This window comes from Armigeres subalbatus, chromosome 2 (genome assembly GCF_024139115.2).
Source record: "Armigeres subalbatus isolate Guangzhou_Male chromosome 2, GZ_Asu_2, whole genome shotgun sequence".
Classification (NCBI taxonomy): Eukaryota; Metazoa; Arthropoda; class Insecta; order Diptera; family Culicidae; genus Armigeres; species Armigeres subalbatus.
This window is the reverse complement of record NC_085140.1, coordinates 371,215,847-371,238,236: the sequence shown is the minus strand read 5'-3', so window position 1 is coordinate 371,238,236 and position 22,390 is coordinate 371,215,847. Positions and strand designations below refer to the sequence as shown.

Genomic DNA, 22,390 nt, shown 5'->3' with positions numbered 1-22,390 from the left:
GCTTAGAACCGAATGGGAATCTTTCACGCGCATCGCAACAGTTCGGTACGGTACGGATTCTGCTCAGTGTAACCACAGTGACGAGATTGTGACCTTTCGCTTTTCAAGTTTATCATTGATAAGGTTTGGTCATTTTCCGCGAGATTTGCAACGTGAATTAATTGGTTATTTTAGTGGATATTATAGTGTTGAAAGAAAAAAAAATGGCACGACAGCTGATCGTTTTTTCGGACAATGGAATTCAGCGGAAGGTGGCGATTATCCTGTTTATGGCCGTTATCGGTGTAACGATGGCATGCGTGAGTGATTATAAGCTTGATATGGATCTTTGTTTTAGAAACAAAAAATATATATTATCAAATGCTCGTGCAAAACATTATGTCTGCTTTTTTCTTTATAATTACTTGATACTTGATGGGCTACAGCTTTTATAATTATTCAAAAAATAATAGTGCGTGACAAATGCCAAAATGTGTATTAAAATTGAACAAAAACCATAAAAATGATATAAAATTATTTTGAGCTTTTTAGTGGAATGTCTTCACTTGCCATAAGACGAGTTTGTACAATCCCATTTAATTCCACCTCTTAATTGTACCATGGCAGATACGTATTTCGACCTCAACAGTAAGGTCGAAATACGTATCTGTCAAGGTACAATTAAGTGGTTGAATTAAATGGGATTGTACAAACTCGTCTTATGACAAGTGCATAAAAATGTGGTGACTTTCTGGTGAATTTTAGGGAAATTAAATGTTCAGATAATGTCGAAAAGATCTAACGAACGGTTTTCCAAGTTTCAGTGTACTTGAAATAAAAGCAATATTGAAATACTTGCATTGCAATTTGAAACGATCATTCTTAATTGTGCGAATCTCCAATTTGCATAATTAAAAGTGGTTGGAGAGTTTTCAAAATATATTTTATTGGTACATAAAACTAAACAATTGCAGTTATAAGCTTTTTTCAATACTTCCATTTACTTGCATACAGCGGAACGGTTTGGCACTTCATCTCATAGCTCCCATTTCCATCCCATCAAAAACAAAGCAATGAAAAGGTATTTGATTTGTTTCTTATTTTTATGATTTTTTCAGCAGTGAGCACACATGTTAGCAAAAAGAAGCGACAAGATTGGTGCTGTATTTCTTTGATTTGCGGTGAGATGAATATATGTTCAGTGGGATGGAAAATTGAACAGTTCCTTTACGTATTTTAAATTTATTCGTATCAATAGGTGCATCTTTCGTTTCTCACTTGGAAACTTTTGATAGCAAAACACTGAAGAAATTTTCAAGTAGAAAAAAAAACAAGTTCAAAATACTGGAAGTTTATGGAAGTATTGTAAAATCTTATGATTGTGTAAATTTCCCCTGAGACGCTCAAAAAATAGTTAACCATATAGAGGAACTGTTCCGTTTTTCATCTCACTGAACATATATTCATCTCATTGCAAAACAAAGAAATAAAGCACCAAGTCGCTTCTTTTTGCTAACACGCGTGCTCACTAGTTAAAAAAATCACAAAAATAAGAAACAAACCAAATTCCTTTTCATTGCTTTGTTTTTTATGGGATGGAAATAGGAGCTATGGGATGAAGTGCCAAATCGTTCCCCTACAATTAGGTACACTCAAGAAAAATCGATCATTAGATGTATGTGCCTACCCACATGGATTTTTGCAATGGGGTTTGCCCAATGAAATGTATGTGGGAAGCCAATGAATCTCCTCCTAATTTTACTTTCATCAAATTATTTGTGTATTACATGGAATCCATAAAGATGGCACATACTTTTGAAAGTATTCACCAATGAAACATATTCATTTAATCAATTATTTTAATCGCTGGTTTCATTTCTTGTTTTCTTTTTTTTTTTGTTTACTATGCCAATAAAAACACGACAGTAAGATAATTAAATGTATTTATATTTAATTCACAGAAAAAGAAAATAGTAATATGCAGTAATGATTCAATTTACCTTACATTGTGCAATTCCACTGGAGCTGCCGGAAAAAGTGAAACGACTCATAAATGCCCACCTTCAGCGGCGGAAGCGGAATCTAAATTATTGTAATCAGCATATTTTGTGGAAGGCAGACACGGCCTTTTATTCTTAGTTTTTAAGTTGGAAATGACTAAAAAATGTGTGTTTCTATTCCGCGAAATATTCCCTAAGACGTTGCACTTCCCACCTCCATCACTTAGGAGACGATTAACTTTTTGCTACAGGTCTTTCAACGCAACTAGGGTGGTCGGTATTGGCCATTTTTGTCAAATACCGGTTTTCGGTATTTGATGGAGTCAAAACCGGTAATACCGGTAGAATACCGGTTTTTGTGAAAATTACAGGTAGTAAAAGAAAAACTTTTGATTTGGACTTCTGGATGAAAAACAATATTTGTTGACAAATTTTAAATGTTAAAATCATTGCTTGTTGAGCTGGGCAAAGCGAAACTTAAGTAGACATTACATACTGAGCGACTCATCTCCCAATCCGCATTGGATTTTGTTAGCAGCCAACTACTGAGAATGCCCTCTCTGGTTCAACCGAAGTAGGACGAATAATTCCAAGACCGTCGAAAATCAGTGTCAAATACTTGCCCTTAATCCCTTCCGATTCATGTAGGAGAATTCCTTACGGATTGAATGCAAGGATCCTGGAGTCAACGTATTTGCCACCAGCAACGCAAGTGTTTTGCTTTGCTACAGTCTCTTCACAAGTTGTTCTTCAACCGATAAACCAGAAAAATATTCAAAGAGGCATCTTCTTCGTACCGATCGTCAGGTATGGTCGTTGTCTCAGTTTTAACGATCGCATCAGGAATGATTAGATGCTTCAAGATCCCATACGCTTGCCTTATCAAAGTAGCTCTGGATGCCTTGAAGAAAATGCCAAAATCGTTTCTGATGAATTGCTTCACGGCAGAATTATTCAAAAAAGCAAAAAGATCGGCGTATTTGGATAGCCTCTCTTGGATTCATTCCATAAAAGCATCGAAATAGTGGCGGAAATTTCTGTAGCTTGATTTGATAATAGTTCCAACGTAATTTGGAACGGCACGTCGACTTCATATAGAGAGCAGAACTCATAGAGCAGTAGTTTCACAACAGCTTGAACAGGTTCGAGGGCTTGTAATATTTCAGCGTGCCTTGGCATCAGCCACTAATTCAAATTCTTTTCCGAATTCAGAATAAAAATATTTTTGCAGAAAATCGTTTTTCACAGGTGATCTACGGAAAAGAACTACTACGGCTCGTACAGTTTTTATAATTTCTTACATTGCGAGAAAATTCTGGACGATATCAACAATGTTCATTGAAGAAAAAGTCAGATTTGTTATACTGACAGCAAAATTTTAAATACCGAAAATACCGGTATTTTCCGTCTCTAATACCGGTATTTTCGGTACCCAAAATTGGCCGGTAATACCGGTATTACCGGTTTCGGTACTACCGGTTAGACCACCCTAAACGCAACCCTACTGGAACTTTGGCCGGAAGAGAAGTACGCGATCCGCCGGATGATCTGAATATTTTCATTCCAGCGGCAGTGGTAAATTCATTGATATTGTCGTCTTCAGTCCAGTTCCATTTGGCATATTTCAATATGGCAACTATTTTCTGAAATTAATCGAATACCAAGTCGAATACTTTAAGACTCATATTAAATACAATGAAATAAAATGAGAAAACACTTACCTTTGCTAGCTTCAGTACTATAAATTCTCTCCGACGCCATTTTTTCATTCCTGTCTCTACGATTCGGTCACAGATCTGTTGGTGGGTAATTTCTAGGAAGCATTCTTAATGCCATTGAATTCAAGCCTTGTTCAAATATAAGGTATGTGCCGCAAGAATGATGGTCATGAGTATCACATCAAATTGATGAGAATGGATATTTCAGCAACGTATGAGAAATTGCACATACAATGAATTGGTCAATTTTCTTGAGTGTAAGCAGGCAGGCTACCCAAGTAACAATTTCCATACTTGTAGGATTTATTTAATTCTTATAACGGATTTATGACAGCAACCACTGTGGCTAGTTGCTTAGTTTTTTTTGGGGATCTTTTGTTATTAATGAATCATTTATAAATCTGTGAAAAAACTTTAAAAGTCAAAAGCGGATTGGTCTTATAAGCATCTCTGCGGTTGTAATGAAGAGCTTAATAAATCCTATTTTTAAAGCTTGATTAAAGCTACAATTTTTAGTCATAATGTGGTCAAATGAACAACCCCAATAAGAATATTTACATTGCAAAGAGTTTATAACGGTGTAAAATAAGAACAATATTTTTTCTGGTTGAAATTCATCATGGCCATGATGAAAATGGAGAGGCATTTTCAAGTCGGTGCAATTTATCACTGGAATTCATGATTAAACGATATTTTCACCGCGTTAAGCACTTTCTAGTTAATTGGTTTAAATTACAAATATTTTGTAGTAAAATGTCAATAGTTTCAGTAGACTTGTATGATATTGTTATTGTAATTGTTTTTAATTTATTGTAAAGAACTAGATTATTTCGCTGGTGCGTGACTACTTTTACACCTCGGAAAAATTTTCCGCCTGGTCTGATCCCTGTGCATTTTAAATGGGGCCGGGATTTTGATTTTCGTGCTCCAATCCCGAAAACATCGCATATGTAAAAATACATGGGGGAAAAATCCGTGGATCAAATTCCCGAGGGGTGAAGATACCTTTAAGCTAATTTTTTCACTAGCTTTTACCATGGAATCAAACGCGCACTTTATTTCGGCTATATAGAGAGGGCCCTCCTTACGCACGGCTAGACGCGCGGCTACAAAGCAAGACCATGCTGAGGGTGGCTGGGTTCGATTCCCGGTGCCTGTCTAGGCAATTTTCGGTTTTGAAATTGTCTCGACTTCCCTGGGTATAAAAGTATCATCGTGCTAGCCTCATGATATAACGAATGAAAAAAATGGTAACCTGGCTTAGAAACCTCGCAGTTTGGAAGCAGCTGTGGAAGTGCTTAATGAACACTAAGCTGCGAGGCGGCTCTGTCCCAGTGTGCTGATGCTATGCATATAAGAAGAAGAAGAAGGAGAAGAGAGGGCCACTTGGTCATATCATACTCTTATAGGGGTCATCAAAAGGTTGTCGTTTAAAAGCTGGTTTTATTAGTAGATCTCTTATTTAATCTTGAAAACCATTTCTAGAGCGAAATAATACTTGAAATTTTACTTGGGTATACAAGTTTTTTTATTTTTGCCAGTAAAATACTTTTTCGGATGGATTAAACTATTTTCTTTTGTTCTTTTGTCTCAAGCTTTTCGAAAACTTGTTCTACAGTTGGTAATTGATAAAAGCTGCAAAATTTACTGGGGAATCGATTATTACCAAATTATAGTCTAAATAACTCGTTTATTGGAGCTCAATCGTTAACGAGCATAACGAAGCCAAATTAGATAATCCTCTGAAAACAGCTAAGGAAGGTTTGGATAGAGATTATGCTATACATCGCAATCTTATGCACATATACACACAATTCTTTCCCAATACATGTCAAAATCGAAACTTGTTATATGAACGAATGAACTGGTGTCACAAAATTGTTCAAAACGATTGATTATGTTAAAGAATAATTTACCATACTAATAACAGGTGGCCACTAAAAAACGGGAATGGAAAAATGACTCGGGATGAAAACTACAAAGCAGTTCAATCTGATATACGTTATATGAAGAGTTAGCCTTAGTCTTTAAACTTATAAACATAAGTATATGATCCGTGGTCCGACTTGCGGCGTAGTTTAATGCTGCAGGTACCACATGACCGCTGGACGGTTGCCATTTCCGGATGATGCTTCTAATCGTATTGATGAGTTACTTCGTATCTTTGGCTTTCCAATCACCTTTGTATACAGCGGAGTTCAGTTGCCCAATAATATTTTAACAGTTTTCGGAACATTTTCACGTTTAAAAGCGTCCACTGTGTACTTTTCCCATTCGCCCGCAGTACTTCCTGTTTTGACGCATGTTTTAAAAAACTGAACATGTTGGAGTAAAAGTATGTGAGCGACATTTTCAGAATATTAATTGAAATTCCCGCTTTTTAGTGGCCACCCGTTATAAGGGCCTTCCTTAGCCATGTGGTGATATATGCGTCTACAAAGCAACACCATGCTGAAGGTGGCTGGAAATATAAATAAAAAGCTAGCGTATAGAAATCTAAAAAAATGTTTGATGTATTTTGTCCGAGAAATGATATCGCTGCGATGCGTATTTAATGAGAACGAGTGACTTAACTAAAAAGCAAATTCATTTTACTACGATGTGACTCTTTCAAACAGCATCTTAGTTTTGACCCCATTTTCACAACAGATAATAACACGCCAGTTTTCTATGATATTGCAATGCGTGAGTTTGGAGAAATACCTATTAGAAACGATTATTTTCACCAGAAATTCATTATCAATTCAAAATTTAGTTCACTTTTCATTTTATAGTCGCATTATTGCTATTGGCAATCACTTTCAATAAAATTTAATTATTTGGTCAAGCCCAAGTTCAAGCCAAATACCACCAATAGAAAACGCAAACACAAAATCAGGACGATCAGAACCAAGGTAGTTTTGTGAAGGATTTTCAAAAGTTTGGATTTTTAGTCAGAAAAATCGTGTTAAGGGACAAATTTTATGAAAACAAAATTGTCCCACTACTGTTCGGAATAGTTAACCAATAAACGGGAATCATACTCCAAATGCATTTTCTTCAAAACGACGACACTTATTTTCATGATCCTTGGTACAACGAGCAGAATTCGAAGTGATCCATGAGTTTCACTTTCATTCATCTATCTAAAAGAAAGAATCTAGATGAACAACGATCAGTAATTTCAAAAAGCTTTACCGATGATTTAGAACCCGCTAGTATTTGTCAAAAGTCAATCAAACAAATATGTTCATTATTTTCAAACCCAAAAAATCATGCCTGAATGGAGGAGGAATGCCGAGAAAATATCTAATTTAAAAATTTCCTAGACCGTGCATATTTCCTGCACCTCCAGCATGGTCTTGGCATGCTGATCTCACGGGGAGGTAAAAATGGTTTGGTAATATCATCCTTGAAATGTGATAAAAAATCGGTAAGTTTTCAAAAATGTGAAATTTCAATCGTACACTGATGGCTCGGATATAAAAAGTTATTAGGTACTAGTTGACCCGGCAGACGTTGTTCTGCATAGTAGGCGAAAATGTGCGATGCAAACTGCCCATGCAAAATTCCCATACGAATCTTAATTTTAGTTTTTCACGATTCACTCAACTTTACTCGTAATTTTTACATAAGGAAATATCATATAAACTCGTCGGAAACTGTAACGAACATATCTGCTGAAGGAATGAAGAAAATCCATCCAGCCGTTTTCGAGTTATGCGGATACGAACACAGACCGTTTCATTTTTATTATATAGAAAGATAATACATATTTATCGAAATAAAACGAACGTCATATTTGTTTTACGAAAAAAGTACGACGTATGCTTATGTCTTTCCAGCGTTAAATACCACAAATATAACTGTCCATTCTTTTCAATAAGCTCATTAACAGAGAAAACATACAAAATCATTTTTTGGGCTACAATTACGCTCTGAATACGCCTTTTCATTGATTTTGCCAGTTTTTGGGTCGAAAACCTTCTTCAATTGGTTTGAGTTCTGCATCGTGTGATCTCGAACTTTTTGTATAAGTATCCCACAGATTTTTTTTATGGGGCTTAGGTCTGGAGATCGAGGAGGATGAGGGAGCGCTGATTCGAAATTGACCGGCAGCCATTTTTTGACGAGATCAGAAGATTGTTTTGGACCGTTGTTTGAACCAATTAATAATAATCTTTGAACTAATTTAATGGCGCTTGCTTTCAAGTTATCCCTTAATAAATTTAACGATCCATAGAATGATTAATAAACGTAAGGTTTTGGTAACATTTTCTTTCGTCCATGAATACAGCATTTTGCCAGAACTTTTGCGCCTCAACCACACGTTTGAGCATACTCCATTCGCTTCTTTATATTCTTGGCAGATATGAACGGCTTCTCCAGCGAATTGCAGATTACCGTACACGGCTATTTCGGACAAGCTTTTGCCACCATTCTTGATCAATTTTCGTTTTACTATCGAGATTTTGCTATGTAGATCAGCCATTTTCCTACAGAACAAACACTTTGGTGCTAGAATTATCCAAACTTGCCAGAGATTTGCACTCTACGCTAGAATTAAATAAACTGACTGATTCCTGTAAACTGGACAAATTTTCTAAAAATCCTTTAGTGTATGGACAATTTTCTGGCGTTGGTTTTCTGACTTTTGCTGGTAAATAATTTTAATTTGTCAATTGGGCATACTTTTTCATATTTCGAACAAACAAAATGACGTTGACGTTGCATAAATCAAGAGTGCATCAAATCTGGTAAGGTATTATGTATTTTATAACTGCTTTTTTATGCTCACACGCTGTACTTACAATTTTTTGATACAGTGTAACTGCAATGATCGATTTCCCTTAATATATATTTTCTTGTCTTGAATGCATCAATGCAAAGTATGTAGAGATGTTAATATTTAAATAAAGGGTGTTCCAGATAAAATTGACTCATTAAAAGTGAAATGCTGTAAAAAATTACACATTGCTTTTATTTCCTGAATATTTGGATAGAAGTACTTTAGAATGTATTGTTCAAACAGTATTGTTATCGCTGTCAGTTTTTTTGTAAGTTGGCAAAATGACGTCACCTGAAAAGCAACTTTGCGGATCAAATTTGCCTGGAAAACCAACACTCTCATCTGGAAATCGGAAAACAACTCGGAATCGTGCAGTCACGAAACTCTGAGAGCCAGGACCCCATGCGTGTCATGAAAGCGTTTAAGCAAGGTCTTTTGCTCAGAGAACCAACGACCGAGAAGGACTGCATATGTACAAATTGCAGGAAGCTTCAAATCGTGACAAACGACAAAATATGTTAAGAAAGTCGCGGGCCCAGAAACTGTGCACCCAGATGCTAATGAAGTTTTTTAGTTTCATCGTGGCTGGTTTGACCTACAGCAGGAGAAAAAATATCTTTTCGATATTCGGCGGATAATGCGCTTGTATTGCGCTTTGATCCGGTCGAGACAAGTGCGCTCTTCTATAGCTTGCAGTAGTTATCGAGCAAGTAAGTACTGAGTGCTGCACGTCGATTCGGTCGCCCAAAACGCGATTCTTCACAGTTTGTATATGTCACCGGGCGTGCATAATTTAACTTGTTTTTCTCATCGCGAGACAGCGAAGTTAATAAGTTAGTGTTTGAAGGATTGTGTGTTAGTATTGCGCGTCGTTTCGATTTTGTACGACCGATCCTCCTCAGATTTCATATGCCACCGAGTGTGAATTCAGATAAATCGATATCCTATCCCAAGACAATCGTGGAGATGCAGGCGTATCTCGGTCTCTAGTAGCAACGAGAGTCGGACTAATAATCCTTCCCTTCCTATATGACCATAAGGACGTGGCCGGCGCCGTTATTTACTTAAAATATTTGAGCTCCCGAAACGTGTACCTTCATTGTATTCTCTGTACAATTTCGCAAGTTCTAGTCAATCACGGAGTAGCAACTACGAATTGTTCGGTCATAATGCTCATATGAGCATATGCTCATGCTCATTCATCGTGGATGGTTAGACCTACGCCAAGACGGTCCTCCGGCAGCTTCACCGCCCAGCACAAATTTGATGTTCGGTGGAAGTAAGGAAGCGGAAATAAATTTACCAAGAAAGATATGATTTGACAAGCTGCTGCTCATGGGACAAAAGGAATGCGCCATTCGTGACTACCGGGACTGTAAACGGAGAGAACTACCTCAAGGAGTGTCTACAAAAGCGTATGCATCACACATTCACACACACATCACACACATTCTAGCCGGGTTATCTTCTTGCCACTATTCAAATATTGTCTTGGAGTGCCACGAGTGATACGAAGCCAACGGAGTCACTGTGTCGTACAAAAGGACATGAAGCAGTAGCCCCTCTTAAGAACACCGGAGCATTTGCCCATTGAAAAATGCTGGGCTATTATGGAGCAGGCACTACGGAAGCATCCCAAGAAGGTCAAATTTGAGGAAGACATGAAGAAAAAATGAGTTTCCGTACAGAAGAAGCCGCAGCCAGTTGTTGTACAGAATATAATGAGTGTAGTTAAGCGTACGGTTATGCTATTGAAATTGAATGCAATGAATATGACAGAAGCTTACCAATGGGTTATATTTTATTGTCTGAAAGTTTGAATTGGATCGTTTAACTAGGTAGTTTCCCACAGTTTTTTCCCTCGTATACATATAGAAAACATATAACAAAATGTGACCAAAACATCGAGGTAAAAAGTATGTTGTTTGATGGTATCGGAAAAAAAACCATAGACATAGGAAGAGGTATCGAGATATAGATTCCAAAAACGCTGGCTAGACACCCTTTTCGTGGTGTGTTATGGAGTATGAGCTACCATACTGTGCCCTGATTCTTACCATCCGTGCTAATATGAGTGATGGTCGTAAGCGTCTGGAACGGCTACACTTTGCTTTTAGATGACCCATCTATTCCATTTTTTGCATTTCTCGTATACTAAGTTTACGTAAAGGCTATTTTTAATGGAGTCATTGGTGTAAATTATAATAGCGCAAATCAATCAACCTATAATAGTACCGATGCATGGTAAAAATCAATGTTATCTAACATTTTTTTCTGAATCCTAAACTGATTAAGAGGCGCGCCTTTGTGAGTCGGTGTTGGTGATGCCATTTATCGAAGGGTATAAATAGTGGTATCTTAATCTAAAGTGTCTACACATTAAGTTTGAGAAATACCAGCATAAAAAATATTCTCAACAGCAATGAAACATGCACTAAACAAAGGACACGGGTATACTGCAAAAGTTCAAAGTAATTGACGCAGGGCTCATCCTGAAAATCAAATCGGGGTATGGAACATCGAGATGTAGCATCCTGCTCTGCAACTCTTATACCTCTTATACGGACGAAGTACGAGCAACCTAAAAACAGATCAGTTAACCAACTTAAGCTTTGGTCGTATGCTGACATACTACGTTACACAGAAACATACTGGATAAAGACCTCTTTTAAAACAGCTCTAAATGGACCGAAACGTCGGAAAAAACTTTAAAAACATGTTTTTAATTCCCCCTATGGCTGCGTGGCCAATATTTTCTCAATTAGTCTCGACTATTGAGTAAAAAACATTTTTTTAAAGTTTTTGTTCCTGGGAATTGGGCAAACAAATTTTTGGAATGAATGGAATACACATTTCAATAATATCCTGGATTCCGTCAACCATTAAAACGGCTCAAATTAACAACATTCTATCTAAATAAAGTTGGAACTCGTTTTCCGCCGCTCAGTGGGCTGGTTACATAGTGAGGGTGTTGGATGAAACTGAATACAGAGAACCGGATATATGGCGTCTTTATGAAAGGCCATGAACAGAACACGCATCGTAAAAATCCTACCCAAAATTAGTTAAGAACATAAATTTTGTCAGTCTCATTGAAACACATTTCGTATTATAATACCTATAAATAAGGCCAATAAAAATATCCCCATCCCCGGATTTTTTTTCCTTAAAAATAATATTTTGAGGCGACATAATTTTAGGGATTTCATATTCGAGAATTTTTTTGTTTTTTTTAAATGTTTTTAATATTTATTTTTTATTATCCCTCCCCCTCCTCTTGATCTTTTGCAATAGCACATTATTTATCTAATAAAAAAATGTAGCGGCCTAAATATAAATCACAATGATCTATAAGAATCAAAGACCAAAATATCAATATTTTGTTGAATATAAAAAAAGGAAACCCCAAATAAACATTTTCCTTGCAAATGCAACGTAAAAAGTGAATATCCGTAATCAATCTCTGTCCAATAATGTTCCCCAAGCAGTGCACCTTTCATAGACGAGTTACTACAACCTATGTACAACTAAATCAAGTAACATATAAGTTGCGGGCACCAAATCAGTCTGGATTGTGCTTATTTGTCTTATTAGTTGAGGCCTTTAATGGTACAAAAAACGATGCCAAATGTCTAAAAGTTTTCTGAAAGAGAAACGGTGCTACAAGCCAAAACCATTATGAGAAGGTAGAACTGATCCCACGAGATAATTACATCGAGCACTGTTGGACTTGTTGCGTAGTTCTTATATGTTGGACTTTAATGTGTTGCGTAATTGTTATATTTTCAAGTCGATCATTGGGTTAGTTTTTCTTCGTATTTTTTTTTGCATGCGTCATCACAACACGATATTCTTTAAATTTCGATGCAGTAATTGATGATGACCGCACAGTTTTAACCGTCCGTCTATCACAATGTCGAAAGATCGCTCCAGTTGAAGAGAGGTAGGTTGTGGAACAAGTTTCGCTCAACAACATTTTTTGCTGCAGATTATGGTGAAGATCGAGTTTATGGATGTTCCCGATAGCCATACGTCTTATCAGCTAAAGCAAAAACAAACGGATTTGAATTCATGAATAATAATTCCGCAATAAAAAGCATGACGAGCTGCTGTGTCTCATATTTTGACGCAAAAATGGAATGTTTCGTTTTTTAAAGAATAATTTCCTTATGGCATAATGTAAAAACTGTTTGTTACTACGCAAAAAGTTCTACTTCTACAGATGACCACATTGTCCTTATTCACATAACAGTCCCATTTCAGATTTCTCCATGTTGAGGAATATGCTGTTAAAGTTTTCAAATTCGTTTTATATGGAAAAATACATAAAAAAAACTAATAAATTGATAAAAGCTGCATTTTTTCTGAAACTTTGAAACTGTATACAAATAATTTTGTTCAGTTTCTGTGTAGCAATACATGAAAGTCTGAAATGTGATCGTTATGCGAATAAATCGCAAGATGTGACAACACAAATGGGTTTCGAATATCCAATTTTTAGAAAGTCTGTAATGCGATGAGCTTCTTAGAATCAGAAGGCTTAATATTAAGCTAATTCCTAATAAAAAATCCAAATTTACAAAAATCGACATGGGACTGTTATGCGAATCGGGGCAGCACAAAGCATCTTCAAAATGTAAAACTGCGGACTTTTTTTTCTATAAATATGATAAGCAGTCAGCTCCTGAACTTGTATCTTTATTCGGCATAAAACAAAACTGTAAAACCAGAAACAGAAAATGAAAGGTAGGAAGCTAACGAAAGCGAAAGTAGAACCTAAACCGATTAGAAGAGAATAAGAGATTTCATACATATTGTTGTGTTGCACACATTCCAAAAAAGCTATGAAATAACTGTAACTAGTTTTCGGGGGTAGAATTCCAGAACTAATGAGCGCGACTGAATGATTTAAATAGTTGTTATGAATCACTGGAGCCGTTAAAATTATGTTGTGATCTCTAAATTTGGTACTACTCTGGCATTATGTGTCACAAAACGGTATTCATATTTACCTCATTGAGATTCTTTATATATGTAGATTGTAGATCCATTAATTACGTAACGCAAAAACTGGCAATTTCCAAACCCCTCTCCCCTATGTCACACTTTTTGTATGAAGTATCTGAAAATTTAGTATGGACTGTTAAACTTGAGGCAAACCTCACCCCCTCTGAGCGTTACGTACTTTATGGATGTTCCCTAAGATACCATACATTAATAACGCAAACTTTTTTTCTCTCCAACAATAAAAATAAGTATTTATCTTACAAGTTAATGCTTGGACGAAGGCTTATAAATATATCCATCAGCTCAAACCACAAACTAATATTGATCTTCAAATCACTCCGTACGAGTTGACTGAAGCACCTTTTTTGTGCTTAAATCGCTCCGATTTTCAACATGTGTTTAAATACCCTTAGCTTGTAGATATATTTATGAGCCTTCGTTCAACTACTAACTTGTAAGATGAATACTAATTTTTAATGTGAGGGAAGCGAATTAAGGAAAAAACACCCAAAATGATGGGAATCACTGTATACTGATATAAATTGACCAATATTTATTCTTCTTATTGATTTGAACTTTTCATTAGTTACCGAAATAAGCCGATTATAAGGCACCTGATTTTGAGGGCAAATCTAAACCCTTGAGATTTTATTCAAATTTAGTTGACATCGGGAGCTAATCCAATAAACACCCATATTACACAAATATTATTTCAGCTAGTCACTGAACAAAATACCATGCGTTTACATTTAAACCCCGGTACTCTTCCTTTCTGTTATTGCTAATCATACATTACTTCGCTCTAAACACCATTTCACAGAACGGTGGCTACCGCATCAAGGTCCGAAAAGTGCAAAACTGCGCCGGCGACGACGCGGTTATCATGGCACAGGAAAACTACACCGCAGTGCTGACGAAACGCTGCGAAATCAAGTCCCGGGGCTGCGTCACCTATAAGGCATTCAAAACCGGCATCGTCAACTACAAGGTCAAGAAGGACGGCGTCCAGGTGCTGCAGGGTAAAATGAATCTGTGCGATCAGATCAACACCGGAAACCGCGATCCCACTATAGGGCCAATGATGCGCACGCTCAATCTACCCGACAAGTGCCCAGTGGACGCTGTAAATATGACGACAGCTCCCATAAACATACAACAAAGCACTAAATTGTGGTATTATTCCAGGGAACGCTGTGCACGGATCCATCTCAAGTGATCAATATTGAACAGTTCAAGCAATTTCTTCCTCTGGCGCGAGGTACGCTTGAAATAGATTCGGATATTCAACACGATACGGTAAGCGACTGGTTTCTGGTGCCTAATCAATTCAGCGCTAATTCGTATAACGATTTACAAAGTAAATTAACTGTGCTCCGCATGTTTGTTTTCCTCCCTTCGATCTTACCCCACACAGGGCAAAAGTTGCTTCCGACTACAGATCGATGTCGCAAAGTGATCGGACGAGTTACGACCGGAGAGGATTTCAAGCCGAATGGCATTTGGAAATACACATATCGATAGCGCTTCCAGTGAAACAGGTTTAATTAGAAACAATAAATACAAACTGTTACCTCATTCCGATCCCGACTAGTCTCGGGGAATCTACCGATTTAATATATTCGAAATTCATATTACGAGAGGAAAATTTCATCAGGTAAGTTGAACATCTGAGTTGTAACCAATTGGGTGGCATCGATTCTCTCAGAACGTTTGATTTCCAATTCCGTACGTTAGGATCTTCTTGTTCTTTGTTGGCTAACATAAAATATGGTATAAGACTGATATCATTATGTGAATGTGAAGCATCAAAATCCAGAATAACTAATGAAAATATTTTATGAATAAAAATAATATGTAATACACAGAAAAAAAATAGAATTATCAACGAGATAAGCCAGCCTTGGGCTGAAAATCTCGCTAATAAAGACAAAAAAAAAAATTATCAAAACAGAAGTTATGTTATGAATGTTCGGAAAATTATTCATTTTTCTATTGCGTTTTATTTTACGTATGTGTTTTTTTTTATGAGATAAACATATCTTGATTATTTCATTTTCATTTTTCATTTTGCAGCGTTTGGTGGGGCAATGAGAGCGCAAGTCAATCCAAAGCCGATAATAGTGAGGGTAAAGTAAAGGGGTGAAGTGAGGCTCGGATTTGGAATCGACTCGACACTAATGCAAAATGTAATTGAATGCAAACTAGTCAATGATAAAAGGCTAAAAATGATAATTTCAAGATTTCTAGTACAACGTTTTTCTAGTTATTAAAAACAATGTTTAAAATGCAATGTCTTCTTTTTTGCCTTAGAAGCATCTGATGTGGTTTGAATGGCCACTTAGTCATATAGTACAATTATAAGTTATTTAATGTGTTAGCTTGTAACCAGTGGTGTGTTGATCTGTCCAAGATTGTTGAGATTTTCATGGTTTTTGTATTCGGTTTTTGTTGTATATGCCTTGAAAGTTATTGATCCATTGAAACTTGACCCAATCAACACCCACTGTGCCGACATCAGCAGCATAGGATAGTTCCGCTACTCAACACCAGGTGTACGCAAGGACATGGGAGGCCATGGTGGGTGGTGTAATGGGGACAGCGATAGGGCGAAAATGTGATGAGGGAAAAAGGTAACGGTCAAGCCCAATGCCAAGCCTTTTCGCGCGAACGACCACCATCGCTAAATGGCAATTAGCTTGCAACTTTTGCTAGAAAAAGACGTGAGTCGATTAGCTATCCGGAAAATTAAAACCAAGAAGTTAAAGTCGAAGATCTGTGAAAAAGTGAATTGCGCGACATAAGAGGAAATATCCAGGTATGGTTTAAACCTGATCATCGATCGTCCCTCATCACTAACCGCCACAAATAACCCCAACACCCCCTCCAATAGGACCCTTTTTTTTTGCTAGACCTTAGTGCACCCACATCAGCCTACGTGAACTCGGCCGTGGAGTGTTCTTGGAGCCATTAACCAAGCAGCAGTGGACCGCTAGCGTCCGAAGCTCGACCCTACACGCTCTGGGCCAGATTTGCCATTCTAGTACGTCCGTGGCACAACTGTCCAGACACCGCCATTTTGTGGATATCACCAACGCTGCAGGCATTCCGTGACTGGGTTCGAGGAGACAAGCCAGCATCGAAACCTCGAGGTAGTGTCTTTCTTTCATGGCCGCGATAATCAAGCGCGTACGCCGACCCTGAGGCTATTGAATAAGGGGGGTCTCATTAGTGCTGGGCAGGGATCGCCCCATTAGTTACAAGCTTTTTGTGACCACATTGAAAATATTTAAAAAATATTGCGTAATAGTGTTCTATTTTTTAACTTTTATTTATGCAGAATGAATGAATTGACTTTGTTTGCTCTGAGTGTAGGTTATGCGTTCGTCAAATCACTTTGTTTACCTAAGCCATTGTTTCGTCAATGTTTTTAAGCTGTGTCGACACTACAAACTCAATGTAAGTTGTATGTATGTATTAGAGTGGGGCGCAGTTGTATGGAAAAACGCAAACTTCGTCCGATCAAGTGAGATCAAGGTTTTTCTGAATCGTTTTGGGACCCCAATCAACTGTGCAAAATACGGGCTCGATTGGTTGCAACCTCGCATGCCGCATCGCGTTTTAAATTTACATGGAGATTAGTATGGGAAAACGTACTTTTTTACATTTTTGCACTTAGCGGCTTCAATTTATCATCAATCACATGACTCAATATGTTAGCATATAGTTTGGAATATGCCGAAAGACTTTGCCGAAGAAGGTACGTAGCTGAAAGGTCTACAAAAAATGTTATTACGTTTTGAAAATTAATTGCTCAAACCATATGCAAGAAATCAATGTTTCTGCCAGCACAACTGGACAACCTATGGTTATCGAAAGGCAAAACCCATCTTCCTTCTTATCGGATTTTTTTCTTTGTGAAATAATTCCGGATGACTCCCATTAGCTCTAAAGCCCAATTATTTTATTTATTTTGAAATAACACTCAGTTAAATTATTCGTCTACGTAGTACGGCAGTGCTGGCAGAATAAACGATTTTTTGCATATGGTTTGAACACTCAATGTTCGAAACGTTATAACTTTTTTCGTGGACGTTCCAGCAACGTGCCTTCTTCAGCAAAGTTTTTCGGCATCCTTTGGGTTATACTTTAACGCAATGTGCTACTTGGTTTACGATAAACTGAAACCTCTAGTAATAGAAATGCAAAAATATACGTTCTCCCATACTAATTTCCATACAAACTTCAAACGCAATGCGGAATGCGAGGGAGCAACCAATCGGTCCCAAATTCTGCACAGTTGTTCAGGACCCAGAATGGCTTCGAAAAACCATTGATTTGAAAAAATTACCATGACGCCCCACTCTAGTATGTATGTATGTATGTAGTTAGCCACCATCCTGGCTAGAGTCTTGCTCTGCATGCGGTTCCACTTGACAGTAAGGTCAAATTTCAATATGAGTTTGCATTCAACATATTACTGTATGAAGGGCCAAAAATGGGGGTGGTGGACCTGTAAGCAGAGACACTTACACGAAACCCACGGGCAAATGAGAATCTCCTTCCAGCAGAATGATCCAACAAAAAGAATAATGAAATTTGCAATACTTGTCCAGTTTTCCACGGGATGGTTTGTTTGAAGAAGGGCGCGTCAACTGGTTAACAACTGTTGGAGATATATTAATAGAGTAATAGACGCAAACGACTAATACTTTCCTTCCTTGACTCCGATTGGCTACCACTTCATTGTCCAGTTGTAACTTCATTGATGCCCTGATGCACCCTCCCAACCCCATTTCATATATTTACAGTCAAATCAGTAATATTGTAAGGCAAATTTAGGCATGTGAAGAGAATATATGGTTATTTTGTTAGAGAATCCTATGAATCTACGGTGCTCCAATATCTGACTCTGAAACATCAAATTCATTGTTAATTTAGGCTATACGTCATAAGTTTCAATTCATTGATAAAATGATTATAGATATATATAATCTTATATATAAAAATGAAATGGTCTGTGTTCGTATCCGCATAACTCGAAAACGGGTGGATGGATTTTTTTCATTTCTTCAGCAGAAACATTCGTTATAGTTTCCGACGGGTTTATATGATATTTCCTCATGCGAAAAACACGAATAAGGTAGATCAAATCGTGAAAAACTAAAATTAAGAATCGTATGGAAATTTTGCATGGGTTGTTCTCAACGCACACTTTGGCCTACTATGCAGGACATCTCTGCCGGGTCGACTAGTATATAATATAGCATGAAAAATTAAATGAAATATATTCATGATAAGGAACAATGTGATGATGTGAAGAAATGTGATGAGTACATATCTGAAATAATTTGCATATGAAGGTGTTACAAAAAAGTAGATCGCGGTGATCCAGAATTATGTATTTGAATGGCAGAGCATGCTTTCTTGAGTTCCATCTGGTATTAAGTCACGAAGCATTGCTTATTAAGAATCGATCGTAATAAATATTATGAATATTTTGAACATAAGAATATGATAGTAAAATGTAATGACTAAAATCTCTCCAATAGCCTTACAAGCAAAGTCCTTTGCCAATCCGTGATGATAATGAGTTTGATTTTTTTTTGAAAATCGACTGTATGAAGGACATTCTGAAAATGTCGAATATAATTGTGCCTGGAATAAAAAAAACATAGTTAAGCTATAAATTGATGTGGACAATGATGATCTTTCATATCAAAACCATATCACGTAACTAAACCCTTAGTGTAAATACATAATTCCAAGAAATTAATACTAAGAATATGATAAATTCGATAGATACGGTAAAAACAATGAATATAGTTATTGTAACGTACAGCTCGAAGATAGTTTTTTATCTATTATTTTATATTTAAATTAACTGAATTCATACGGGAGCTTGGCAAAAGGAAGGTCGTGAGATTTATACCATCACAAATATGTTGCCCTCCGCTCGCTTTCAAGTCGACTACGAAAACATTCTTCATGCCTGTCGTATCCTAACGGAACTATCAAAACTATACTTTTGCCTCTAATTCCATCATGAACATGTGAATATAATATAGAATGTGAATTAGTGATGAAATAAGATTAAGAATACTGGAATCTATCATTAAAAGATATACTTCGTAATTGCTTGTTGGGTATTATCTATTTATGATGTACGCACATTTGGTTGATAAGCTGAAATAAAAATTTCTTACATATATAATAATAATTTATCTACTGAACTTTTCGGATTTATTAGTATGATAGTGTTTTTCATACATCTAAAAGATAAATAATGGTTAATATCTATTAGTGTAACCAAAACACATGTAATCATATTTGTAGACAGACATTCTGTGCTAATAGGGGTGGGTTGGCAGAGATTATTTCCTTTTCAATGATTGTTGTATGGTGTTAATAAAATTAACAAAAAGGATACTGTTGAAAACATTCGTATGAATTAAGTGAATGATAATTCAATGGGTATAATAAATATTAAAACATAAGAATTTAATAAAAGAATTGATACTTCGAGCATAAAATATACAGTAAAATTAGAGAACATAGTATACTATCCGAAATCTTGAACAACATTGCTATGTAATGTCAAATATTTGCTCAACACATGTACTGCCGCTAACTGCAAGTCGAGCACATCTATATATGGGCCTCCATATACAGATGTGCTCGACTTGCGATTAGCGGCAGTGTAGTTCCCGAGGAAAACACTTGTCATGTGACTCACATAGGACTGATTCGATTCATATAAGAGTTGCTGCAACCAAATTGACCTAAATTGTGCTGCTACAGTTGACTTATCAATACTCGGAGAAAGGATTATTTTACACTAAAAAGCGTAAAAGTGATTGAGGAAACGCATTGACATTATAATTACAGAACATGTAGTACACCTTGTAGTGTCTGACCGTGTCATATGTGACGACTTCACGTAGTTTCCAGCAAAGTTTGCATATAGAACTTTAATAAAATTTGTCATCCGATGGTTGGGTAAAAAGTCAAGCTCAGTTTCAATTCAACCAGTACTTGTAGAAGCACACAAAAGCGGGGAAGATTCTTGACGAAATGATATCGCCATCAGTCATGCTTCCATGTGCAGCACATATTGTTAAGTCAAGCATGGGAATATCTGGCGCTACCATATATTGTAGTAATCCGGTAAGGTGACACATACGCCAAATTAAAGATTGTGTTAAAGGTATATTGGCCATTATTCTATAGTATGGAAACAGTACTAACAAGAGCTTTAAGTACGTTACGATAGAAAAGAGTTGGGGGAGTTAGTTGGATGGACCTCACCAAATTTCCGCCTCTGGACTCAGCTGTTTCTTGACGATATTTATTTTTTCTTCACCCCAATATTAATCACTGATGACACATTTTTTTCCAGGCGAAATTGTGATTGAATTTGGTTCAAAAGGTGGGATTTTCAGTACTTCATTAGATTCACAGATTCACTTACAAATTATCTGTTTTTATATAATTTCTGCAAAGTATAAATGACTCAAAGCCTTTTAATTTAATCACTTTTACAACTATTCATTTAAAACATTAATTTTCATTTCACGGACGAAATTTAAAAAAAATGACAAGGATATCAATTTTTAACCATCCGCTACGAAGCCTACTACGAAACTGTAAACTCAATGTAAGTTGTATCATGTAAAAGTGGAAACTGCTAAAGAACATAGTTTATTCCATTATATTTTTTTTTTGTCAAGGTTGCCTATAGCTTTAAACTGTTCTAACAAGTAGCTTTATCGTTGATTAATTACGGTGATTATCTATTAAGTTCTAATCAAGGTCAGGTATAGGATTCACTTTTCGGTGGCAAGCTAAAGCTTCACCACGCCTATTGCCTATCTATTTGTAAAAATTATCGAGAATGAAGCCGTTATAAGATTGTTCATATACCATCATTATAATGTGTGGTATTTTTTATTATTGCTCTTCGAAGTGAGGCATAACAAAAAAAAACTGGCACCACGTTCCTAGTTTTGAAAAAAACTTCTACTCAGTGAATCCAGCAGTCGATTCCCTACGAATATCTTGAATACTTTGTTTTTCAATAAATGCCTAGCTAGCTAAATGTAAGCGTGGCTACGACTCAGCGTCACAGGGAACGCATCAGAAAAGTATTGCAGAAAAGAAGAGAACTCACATCATTATCACTGATGAAAAGGCCTCTGCCTTACTGCACTACCATTCAAGGCTCCAAGACACGATGTCCGTTGGATCACATGCAAATGCCGTAAATTAGTGCGTCAATGCCAGATATTTAACGCGGCACCAAACAAAAATAGTCAACATGTGATACCACCACGACAGGATATGTCTTTGGTTGCCATCTCAGTGCTAATGGCGTAAGCCGACCCACCGCGGCAAGGTAACATATCCGAGGGGAAGAAGATAAACATATCTTGATTAATTAAATTAATTAAATTAATTAAATTAATTAAATTAATTAGAAATAAGCCATTATTCTATTGATAATTAAAACATATTTTCCGAAAAAATGCTATGAAAGTAGATTTTTTTCCATAAAGAATTCGAAATTTTCCATAACAAATTAGTAAATTACCAATAAAGAAATCAGGGTAGGGTAGACTGGGTAGACTTGATCCCCTTTTCTGATTTCCGATGTATCACAGCCAAAAATAAATAAACATACGCGATTTCCACACAGACTCTCTAAGAAATATAGTATTTATAGTATTTTATATTTATTTATAGTAATATTTATTTATAGTATTTAACATTACTGATGTATTACAGTCCTTGAATTATTGTTTTTATTGATACACAATCGATTTTTTGGATTGTTGTCAAAAATCGACTTTCAAAATATTCTGGGGAAATTGATCTCTCTTAAAGAACTTGCTTTGATAAAATTAGAAAGGTGCCCTCAGAAT

The 22,390-nt window shown here is 36.5% G+C and overlaps 1 protein-coding gene across 1 annotated transcript; it reads left to right on the top strand.

The window, feature by feature from the left end:
- Positions 1-6: 6 nt before the first annotated feature.
- On the top strand, positions 7-15,047 carry LOC134217231 (uncharacterized). The gene is made up of 4 exons (XM_062696003.1): positions 7-299; positions 14,293-14,595; positions 14,658-14,768; positions 14,887-15,047. Exons 1-4 carry the CDS (start codon positions 204-206, stop codon positions 14,926-14,928), a joined length of 552 nt encoding a protein of 183 aa, XP_062551987.1. The 5' UTR covers positions 7-203; the 3' UTR covers positions 14,929-15,047.
- Positions 15,048-22,390: the final 7,343 nt, after the last annotated feature.

Coding starts and splice junctions, on each gene's coding strand:
- LOC134217231 (XM_062696003.1), top strand. CDS start 204: ATGGCACGACAGCTGATCGTTTTTTCGGACAATGGAATTCAGCGGAAG. Junction 14,596..14,657: donor ACAAGTGCCCAGTGGACGCT/GTAAATATGACG, acceptor GTATTATTCCAG/GGAACGCTGTGCACGGATCC. Junction 14,769..14,886: donor CGGATATTCAACACGATACG/GTAAGCGACTGG, acceptor TACCCCACACAG/GGCAAAAGTTGCTTCCGACT.